This window comes from Anastrepha obliqua, chromosome 2 (genome assembly GCF_027943255.1).
Source record: "Anastrepha obliqua isolate idAnaObli1 chromosome 2, idAnaObli1_1.0, whole genome shotgun sequence".
NCBI lineage: Eukaryota > Metazoa > Arthropoda > Insecta > Diptera > Tephritidae > Anastrepha > Anastrepha obliqua.
The window spans coordinates 5,207,162-5,218,178 of NC_072893.1; the positions used below are offsets into that span (position 1 = coordinate 5,207,162).

At 34.4% G+C, this 11,017-nt stretch overlaps 2 protein-coding genes across 2 annotated transcripts; one reads left to right on the forward strand and one right to left on the reverse strand.

Moving 5' to 3' along the window:
- The first annotated feature begins 6,089 nt into the window (after nt 1-6,089).
- Nucleotides 6,090-6,905, forward strand: LOC129239695 (uncharacterized). The gene is made up of 2 exons (XM_054875422.1): nt 6,090-6,269; nt 6,342-6,905. The coding sequence occupies exons 1-2, from the start codon at nt 6,253-6,255 to the stop codon at nt 6,877-6,879; spliced, it is 555 nt and encodes a 184-aa protein (XP_054731397.1). The 5' UTR covers nt 6,090-6,252; the 3' UTR covers nt 6,880-6,905.
- Nucleotides 6,906-7,156: 251 nt separating this feature from the next.
- LOC129236965 (uncharacterized) lies at nt 7,157-8,261 on the reverse strand. The gene is made up of 2 exons (XM_054871296.1): nt 8,127-8,261; nt 7,157-8,068 (listed from the first exon to the last, which is right to left on the reverse strand). The coding sequence occupies exons 1-2, from the start codon at nt 8,178-8,180 to the stop codon at nt 7,157-7,159; spliced, it is 966 nt and encodes a 321-aa protein (XP_054727271.1). The 5' UTR covers nt 8,181-8,261.
- Between the last annotated feature and the right edge of the window lie 2,756 nt (nt 8,262-11,017).

An 11,017-nucleotide genomic window follows, 5' to 3' on the forward strand; every position in this document is an offset into this window, starting at 1 on the left:
ATTGCTTACTAAATGTTTGCGACATCATCATTGACAAACAGTTGTCATAACTGTCCAACAAAACAAATCTGCTCATATTTCTGCGAATGGGCATGTTTTTAGCACTTTTGACACTGTATTAACTGCTATATTTACGAACAAGTATTGATATGTTTATTATTTAACACAACTTATAAGACAACAAATAACAAATACCAATTATCATTAGATTGATATCAACCGCACTCGATGACCCCCGTTATCCCTTTGACGTGTTTCGCTAGTTCACTATACGCATCGGTGTCATTGCCAGTTGCCATCAATCACTAGGATTGCCACAGACACTATTTCCATTTCAGTTTGGCAATAGTGTCAATTACTTTATTTCCAAATTTTTGTTGACACTATTTCCATTTCGAAAGCGAAATAATGTCAATTGACACTATTACCTGTCACCGTATTAAAAGACGCATGCGAAATTATATCGTTTCTCTTCAGTGGTTGATTGTGAAGTAAGTGAAAATGTGTGTACAGCAGTAATAAAATGAAAAACGTAGGAGTATTCACGTTGTTACAGGTATGCCTGATTTTAACTATCCCCTACGTGGAAGCCTCTTTTACAAAAGCTTAAATAATCTCGAGGAAAGTGTGCTAGGTAGCGCGGCGACCGCCCCGCCTGGTTTTTCGGCCTAGAGCGGGCGATATTTTGTGTGATCAAAAAAAATTTTTGACTTAAAAAAGTTTATTTAAAGTCTTAAAACTACAAGAAATATTAAAAAAGTGTATTGTTAAATAATCAGAAATGTTCCGTTTGCTTGACTCGTCACTACGAGTGTCATTTATTGATTGAATTTTTAGTTATTACAATCTGGTTCTTACAGCTAAAGACAGCGTGGCTGCGCTGTCAGGGACGCCGGCAGAGGCGCGGTCAGCTTATGTATAATTCTTTATGTATTGTTTACATAAGAACGTCTAAGGGCTGACGCGGCTCGTAACGGCGGGGAGGAGGTAATATGTTCACTTGGTTGTTGAACCGTCGGCGCATATCAAATATGCCGATGCGGTAATGTCCATGCAGGGCAATGTCCAAGGGATCGTGTTACCACAAGTGCTTGCACATTGTTTATGTGAATATTATAGTCAAGTGCTACAATGTGTTTGTAATAATATTTATGCATTCAACTGAGTACAGTGAGCATCAGGGCAATGGCCCAGGGATCGTATTACCACAAGTGCTTGCACATTGTTTATATGAATATTGTAGTCAAGTGCTACAATGTGTTTGTAATAATATTTATGCATTCAACTGAGTACAGTGAGCATTCGATAAGTGAACATACTACATCTCCCTCCTTTAGAAAAATAACGTAATTACATGAAGTTATTTTCTTAGTGTTATTACTTACTTATGTGTAAAATTTATATATATTTATTTTTTTTTTTTTTCATTTTATGACTTTTAATACTAATTAATTAATAGATTTGATGATATATATATATATATATATAGCATTAATTACTTATTATAGGTATGGCCATACTTTACTTTATAATAGTAGTCAACTGATTGTGAAGTAACATGTATTTAATATATCAAGAAATGAAAATCTTTAACCTATCTTTATGTACTTTTTGTTTCTTATTTTTACTGTCTTTAATTATTATATTATCGTTATCTTCTATTTTTACTACAGTATAAGGGCCTAAATATGTTTTATCTAGCTTATGACCTGTTTCATTTTTTAATAAAACTAGGTCATCTATTTTTATGTTACTATCTATAATATTCCTATCGTAATATTCTTTATTTCTATTTTTATGTTTTTCTAATAGTAATCTAGCCCTTTTATAGGCTGATTCTAATCTAAACTTAATTTCTTTAGAGTAATCATCTATATTATAAATAGGTTCTATTTTATCTATGTTTGTAAAATATTTTGGCAAGTTACTCTGTTTGCCGAAAACTAGCTCATATGGACAATAATTATGTGCCATAGAGGGTGTCGTGTTGAAACAGTATACGAAATATTGTAGCCATACGTCCCAATCTGTTTTGTCAACAGATATGTAAGAACGGATATATTCATTGAATGTTCTGTGGCTTCTTTCTACTGTTCCAACGGTCTGGTGGTGGTGTGCAGTAGACGTTATGTTGTCTATCTTTAAGTATTTGCACAAGTCAGATATAATTGAATTTTTATATTCTGTTCCCATGTCCGTAATGAACGTCTTCATTGGACCGTACTTCAGAATAAAAGATTCGAATATAGCTTTTGCGACAGTTGTTGCACTTTTGTTTGCAACTGGAATTGCTACTAAGTACTTTGTCAGATCACATATTAAAGTGACTGCGTATTCATTTCCATTTTCCGTGCGTGGTAATGGACCAATTGTATCTACTATCACTCTGTCGAAAGCATATATTGGAGTTTCAGTTAGAGTCATTGGGGTCTTTGTGTGTAATGTCGTCTTTGACATTTGGCATTTGGGACATCTACGTATATACTCTTTGATATGACGAGTCATATTTTTCCAATAGTAGTGTCTTTTTATTTTAGCTATTGTTCTAGCTATTCCTGTATGACCTCCTTGTATTGGATCATCATGGAATGTTAACAGTATTGCTTCTTTTTCTTTATCTTTTTGTATTAGGGTCACCGGCTGGAGTAGCGCTACTCTTAAAGATTTCAATATTTCATTGCCCATTTTTTTAAAAGTATCTATTGAAATTAGTTCAAAGATCTTTTCGCTCGGTGCCACTTTGAGTTGGCTAATATTAAGTATACCGGCTTCCGTTTCAAGCCTTTGAAAGAACTGACCTAAGTCAAGAATTTCATTGGTGTACATATTGCTAACATCAATTCTTGCTATAACTTTATTTCCATGTTTTAGTAAGCATAGAGAGTCTGTTATTCGCAAGTTCACTACTTTTCGTACCTCGTCATTTGCAATGACTTCGTATACGTTGGGCTGAGAAGCATTTAGAGTTTGCTTTCGCAAATCCTCTTTTTCTTTTTCTTTTCCTGCGCAGGAATTTAACTGTTTACTTTGATTTCTGGTAGTGACTTTCAGAATTTTATTACTTATTTGTATGTTTTTTAAGTCCTTTATTGTAATTCTTGATAGCGCATCGGCTACAAAATTATCTTTGCCCTTTAGATATTCTACTGTGAAATTATATTCCTCTAATTCAAGTCTCATACGAGTAAGTTTCGAACTTGGATTTACCATTGAGAATAGGTAAGTAAGTGCTCTGTGATCTGTTTTGACAGTGAAGTGTCTACCATAAATATATGGTCTGAAATATATTATTGCCCAATGAATAGCTGCTAATTCCTGTTCTGTTGTGCTTTTGTTGCTTTCACCTTTTGTGAATGCTCTTGATGCGTATGCAACTGGGAGTTGGAGTCCGTTTTTGTTCTGAGTTAGAACTGCTCCACATGCTTGTTTACTAGCATCTGTGATAATACAGAATTCTTTGCTGAAATCTGGGTATTGTAGGAGTGTTGGATTCATTAGTGCTGATTTTAGATATTCGAAGGCGTTTTGGCAATTAGCTGTCCATTCGAATTTTACATTCTTTTTACATAACCTCGTTATGTGACGGGAATAATCAGCAAAATTTTTTATGAATCTTCTGTAATAGTTACAAAATGCAACAAATCTTCTAGCGCTGTCCGCATCGTGTGGGACTGGATAATTTTGGATGACGTCGTATTTTTTGTCGTCGGGCAAGATTCCTTTGTCTGTGCATTTATGTCCTAGGAAAGTGACTTCATGCATGAAAAATGAGCATTTTTCGGGATGTAACTTTAGATTGTGTTGTCTACATTTTTCAAAAACATCGGTTAAGTTTTTGAGCATCTGTTTTTCAGAACAACCAATGACTATTAAGTCATCCATATAAAGGAATGCTTGTGAAGGTTCAAGTCCAGAGAAAGCTATAGTCATCATTCTCTGAAACGAATTTGGCGCTATTTTTAAACCGAATGGTAATCGCGTGAAGCGATATGAACCATTGTTTGTTGAAAAAGAAGTAATATCTCTTGATTTTTCTTCAAGTTCAATTTGATGAAAACCTGACATTAAGTCCAGGCATGAGAAGTACTTTGCTCTACCTAGTTGATCCAAAATATCATCAATTCTAGGGAGCGGAAATTTATCAGACAACAGTTTTTTATTAATTTGACGATAGTCAATTACTAATCGCCATTTTTTTGTTTCCGAATTTGGAAGTGACTTTTTGGGTACTAATAACAAAGGGCTATTATAAGCAGATACAGATGGTTCGACTATTTTGTCGTCAATTAGTTTTTGGACTTGTTTCTGAATTTCGTCTTTGTGACTGTGAGGATTTCTATAATTTTTAATGTATATTTCTTCATCATCCTTCAATCTCAGTTTTTGTTTATAAAAATTATTTGTGGTTATTGGTTCGGTTTCTAGTCCGAATACATCGCTGTATTGTTTACAGATTGTTGTTAGTTGATTATGAAATTGTGGTGGGAAATTCTTTGATAGCTGTTTTAGTACAGATTTCTCTCTATTCTCTGGAATTGTTTTAACTACTTCGTAGCTTGAAAGTGGTTCATATTCTAATTTATTTATGTTGATTAACTGATCTTCATTTGTTGTATTAAGCATTCTTATGAATGCATTTTGGGTTGTTGCTATGGTATTTGCTATGTAGATACCATGCAGAATTTCTTGGTTTGGAATAAATACACTGTCTTCTACTGAGTTTATTGTAATTTTTCGGATCACTTGTGATCTTGCTGGCAGAACTATTGAATTGTTGCCAGAACTGTATGTTATCGGAACATAAATTGGGTATTTTAAGTTAGTTGGTCTGATTATAAGCCAGTCTTTAGACGGCTTGAAATCTAATTGACAGTTGTATTTTTTAATGAAATCTATTCCTAGTATTCCATCACATGGAATAGCGAATTGTAAATTTACAATGTGAAAATCGTGGGGGATTATGTAATTTGTGGATTGGATTTCAATGGAAGTAAGTCCTTTAGATTTGGTTACTTCTTGACTTATTCCCTGTATATTTATTATATGATCAGTTTGAATGTATTGAAAAACATCTGAATTTTCTTTTAATATAGATATATCTGCACCTGTGTCTATCAAGAATACTAGTTCTTTCCCTGTGTTTATATTTGTGAAGGTTACGTATATGTTTTGGCTGAGATTGATGGTATGAATTTTATTATTTACTGCTGAGTATCTAAAGGCTGTTGGGAGTTTCCCGAAGCGTTTTGGGTCACCCTTACATTATTGTAACTGTTTTGGTTATAACCTCCATTTTGGTGGTTATTTCCTCTATGGTTGACTCTGTTGTTTCCTCTATTATTACCTCTATAATTATTATATTGGTAATTATTATTCTGGCCATTATTGCGGTTGTTGTTATTATAATTATTATTATTATAATAACCTCGACCATTGCCTCTACCATTGCCTCTACCGCGATAATTATTCCTGTTGTTATAATTACCACGGCCCCTTTGGGCTAGCAATATTGAATTGGGATTGCCTGTCATTTCGGTACTACATTGTATATACTTTGTGACGGCTTCATCCATTGTTTTGAAATTGCCTGCCTCGAGGATTGTTTTTAACTTTCCGTGTTCGCAATTTTTAACCATTGTGTTAATGGCTTCTTTAGTGCTGAATTTGTCAGCATGTTCGGCTGATAGGCCTTCGTCAATATACGAAGCTTCCAAAAGCTTTCGTAAATTGTCAATTTCTGTCGTAAATTTTTCGGCAGTTTTCCCTTTTTGCATTGTTTTAGACAATTTGGCTTTTACTACGTCGGATGTTTCACCAACTATAGTATCTTGCAATTTTTTGATTATTGCATTAATTGTCGTTTCATTTTGGACTTTGTATAGAGTTGAGCCAACAATTTTTGACTTAATGACCTCAACAGCTATTTCTTCGAATGTGCCTTTTGTCAGATTTATTAACTTCAAAGCTGTTACAAATCTTTGAAGATGTATTTTCTGTCCATTGAATTCTGGAATGGCATTCAATATGTCCTTTATGTATGCCCTTTGGGCGTTTACGTCTGTCATGATGGCTGACTTCCTAAATGCCATTTGCGCTGCATAAGTACAAAGTCAAATGTTCCTAAATGCAAAAGTCGATTATACGTTACCGTCGAAAATTCCTAAATGCATGCATCAGGTATCGACTTGCATCGTAATCGAAATTTGCGCATCACTAAATTTTGTGATACTTGTATTTTAAAAGGCAATTAAAATGGCAGAGGTTGAAACGTAAGTAAATGTGCTTAATTGTAAAATAATTTGAGTTGTACCCAACTAATTTATTTATTATTTACATTTTAGTGAAAAGAAGTGGACATTCAATTTGACCAAGTTATTGATCACGACCAGGCTGGAAAGTGAACCGGAGTTTGCGGGCAAAAAACGCAAAAAGACAGTTTTGTGGCAGCAGGTGCTCCTTAAAATGAAAGAAACTGAACCAGGACTGACATTCACTCGTGACGATATAACTCGAAAGTTTTTAAATCTAATGGTAACCTATAGGCGCATTAAAAAAAGGAACAACACATCTGGGCAAGGTGCGACAAATTGGGAGTTTTTTGATCTTTTTGATGAAATTTACGGCACACGCGCAGATATTGTGGTTCCTGAAGATATCTTGGATTCATCAATATTAGAATTGTCTGAAAGTGAGGAGCAACCTGCTTTCACTTCAAAGAGATCTAAACGTGATGTTAAGGAAATTATGAGTGATATTTGTGAGACAGACAAGAAGTACATGGAGGAGTTTTTGCAAATGGAAAAAGAGAAGTTGGAAATTGAACGCTTGAAAATAGAAGAAATGAAAAAATTGCGAGAGTTGTTATCAAACATGCAGTGATTTTCCTATTAATTTAAATTTTTAATAAAACAATTTTTATGTTAATTTTATTTTGATAACATAAAGACTGAAACAAAAACGCTACATTTGAACTGTTACCTGAATAGGTTAAAACCTGAATAATAATAGAAAATAAATGTGTTGAAATACAAAACATTAGTTTTATTTTTAGTTGATATTAGTTTTATTTTGTTTATGTTAAAGGAATGTACGTATACATATGTATGTCGTAAAATGAAATTTAAAGTTCAGGTTGCTCTTTGTAAAAACTAAAGTTTTAAGCTGATAATAAATTGGTTAATTGATCTCGTTTTGATCTACCTTCCAAATCTTCGATGTCTGCTCGGGATTCCGTACTTGTATCTTCTAATATATCAGGAAGATCCGAAGTGGTAAAACTTTCGTTATTTATAATGATGTTATGGAGTATCATACATGAAATTATAATATTTTTTACAAGCTTGATGTTGCGAATTTCAATGAAATTCAGTATACGGAACTTTTTCTTTAAAATTCCAAACGCTTGTTCCACGCAGACTCTTGTACTACTTAAAATAGTATTAAATCTTTGTTGTCCCTCACTTAAAAAGCCGGTATCTTTATATGGTACCATAAGAAATCTCTCCAGTGGATAAGCTGCATCTCCCAGCAAATGGCACTCAGGAGGAAAGGGAATATCTCCGTTTATTATTGCTTGACGTAAAGGGCTGCTTTGCCACACGGAAGCGTCGTGACACCTCCCAGGATATCCAGCAAAAACGTCGATAAAACGCAATTCGCTATCCACAACAGCTTGCGCTATTACTGAAAATGTGCCTTTTCTATTATAAAAACTGATGCTGCTTTGCGTTGGTTGGGTGATTTTGATGTGTGTCCCATCTACGCATCCTAGGACAAACGGAAATGGGTTGCTGCGCATTGCCTGAAATTTTTCCATAACAATCCGACGCTCTGATGCGGTCAAGGGAAATTTTATGATACGACTTTTTAGTTTTAATAAGATTTTAATCGTTTTGAAAAATACCCGATAAGTAGCACCAATACCAACGTTAAATATATTACTTAATTCACGGAAACTATTTTGATTTCCTAATCTCCAAAGCGTAATATGCAATGCTAGCTTCAATGGTATATTGGGACGTCCTGCATTTTTTGCCGGCCAAAAGGGTTGTACTATTTCGCAAAGAGTCTGAAATATAAAATATTAATATAAAACTACGTTAATATTTATTATTTATGTATACTACCTGGAATGTTTGTATTTGCATCCTGAAATGGCTATAAAAGACATCGTTGGGCATTTCTTCAATGCACTCGAGAAACTTTTTGCATTTTGGAATATTTCTCGCGATTCTCTGCGTCTTCCACAAGTGAAAAATCAATTTGTGTCTTTTTCTCATCTTTTTTGCAATTAGTAAATCACTACTGGATTGATTTTCACTAAATAACTCAGCGAAAGAGCAAATTGCTAATTTTTTCACCGTCACATCCATTTTGATTGCATCAGCTGTGTTCTTAAATGAAACAATGCTGCCACCTAGATGTATGCAAAGCAATGCAGTGGTATCGAAAAATTGCATCGCAATGGATTTCGCATCGCAGTACACATTGCATCGTGACGTTTAGGAAGTCAGCCGATGTATTCTTCTGTGTCTGCTGAGCTTGTGCTAGAATTCAATCCTTCTTCCTGTTCTATCTCATTATCTTCTTCAGATAAAGTGATTTGTGCAGGAATAGTAAGATCTTTTAGGTCGTTTTCTTTTATGTCAGTTTCTTCGTTTGATTCAGGATCTGAATCTAAATCTGTTTCAACTGATTTCTGATCTTCTTCTCCATGTAGTGTTAATGGTGAATTTAACACTGCACAGTGGTTCGCGTAGTATGGGGATACATGACAAAAATCCTAGCAACCCAAATATCGCCAAGATTATAGTGAAAATGGCTTTTTATGATTAAAAATGTTTATTAGAATGAAAAAAAATATGATTTACATGACTAACACATACAGGTTTATAGAAATAGCATAGACAAAATACTATAATATAATGAAAAAAATTGTTACAATTAGATTTATTTATTTTTGAATATCAACATTATACAACATGAAATAGCTGTGCATAACGGTGATAAACATTTTGAAATGAAATAAAAAAATATATATTATAACAATCTCTAAAAATACAGCACCTTTATAACAGATAACGTAACCTGTATTCGAACATTTTAAAAATACATTCTTACACTAAAAGAAACAAAACATAAATGAACATCTAACTTAAACAAATCAAATCCAAGACCTCTTGTGGCAACGATGCCTTTTTCTTTTTTGGTAGTTTACGTAAGCCAGTAATTAACGGATCGGAACTGAGAAGTAACCGATTTAGTAAATCTGTGTTCGAAGCGATTCGCGATATTTTTCTTGTATGATTTAGCCTAAAATTTTTTATGTCTTTATTTTTAGCTTCCGCCGCCTCCTCAGATAAATCTCCTATAGGTAAAAGTGCATAATCAATAACGGATGCACCGTGAATAAGGATTTTATGCACAGTTGCCGAAAGATTGTACCAAGGAAAGGCGGCTACAATCTGTCTCGCGGTCTCTACTGAAAAGCTGTGGAATTTAGATGTATTTATTTTATGTCCCGATGCTAACGTTATTAGAATAATCCTACACCTATCAATGATTGTTTTGTCTATTCCAATTATATCTGCCGAAATTTCAGAATTAGAGCAAAATCTACGCGCCGTATTACCATCATTTGACGTCCCACTACCCCCACTGCGCGGCTGGTCGACTATTAACCCTAATTTTTCGCGGAATTGCATTTGAATATACTTTTTACGCTCAGAGAAAGACTTTTTTTCCTCCTCTGTTCGCATGTGCCATTTTTTAACCCCTAACCTATATGAAACGTGCAAGAAAAACTCGAAAAACCTAATCCACGCATGTAACGTGGATAGTCCGAACTGAAATCTACTCTCATCAATTACTGGCTTCTTTAAACACGCATCGATATTGTTCATCTGCTTAGGCGTAGCCCCGCACAGGAAACAGCTAACTGACGCGGTGTCAGTTAACGCATTGCACACCTTACCATCAACCATAGTTAGCTGAAGTTCGTGTTTTATTGAAATTGATTTGCCTGCGACAATTATATTAGTAGGTTGTAAATTATTTATTTGGTTTTTAACATAAGTCTCTTCTTCTTTAGATATAGTTGACGTTTCTTTTTTAAATTGAAATCTAATTGGCCGACAATACCTAGTTGAGGATGGACGGGGATTTTTCCACACAATGTCTTCCGTAACCATGTCAACTAATTTCAAAGGCACATAAGAAGTAACAAGCAAACTAGCATCGATAGTATCTGAATCGACAAAAATTTGCTTGTATTCTGAATGTCCCGTGCTACCATCAAATCCCCATTTTCCTATAAGACGCAAATTATTAATATTCCCTAAGTCTGTTGGGTCCCTACTTTCCGAATATTCGATTATGCGCAACGCGGTGTGATCTAAAAGACTTTGTATTTTCACTTCAGCTAAATTATCGGTAACAATAACGTCTGCTGGATAACATTTTTTTTTTGCCGAAAGAAGGTCTTGGTACGTTGGAAGTACTTTCGCAGATAACTTTATGTTTATAAACTCTTTTATTAATATTGATGTTTAGTTAGTTTTGCTTCGGTAAACAATGACAAACATTCATTTATATTTATAGATGGAACAATAAAATTTTTAGAATTTTCTCTAAGGGACTCGCTTAGTGACTCATCTATTTCTCTCAATTCTGCTATCCGCCGCTTTTTTGTTCTATCAGAACTCTCAGAAAATGATTTCCTCGGTCTGCCGCGTACTCCACTCCCGGACGGCATATTTGTTTCACTTAACGACGGTAATGATGATTCAAACTCTTCATCGGTATTCAAATACTCTGCATATTTAGTAATAAGTCGTGTTTTTGAATTGCCACATTTACGCCACATATGCAGCAAGCTTTTACATACACATTTAATGCGATGTTCGACTTCACTAAGATTTAGTTGTTGTTTATCGTGTAATTCATTGCCGATTATATGTTGCTGCACTTTACGCACTCTTTCAGTTTCAAGTGACTCACTTGTTGATAGCCACGTATT

Excerpts from the sequence above, each read along its gene's own strand:
- LOC129236965 (XM_054871296.1), bottom strand. The coding sequence starts at position 8,180 with ATGCCCAACGATGTCTTTTATAGCCATTTCAGGATGCAAATACAAACA. Across the intron at positions 8,069-8,126 it reads TGCAAATACAAACATTCCAG|ACTCTTTGCGAAATAGTACA; the intron begins GTAGTATACATA and ends TTTATATTTCAG.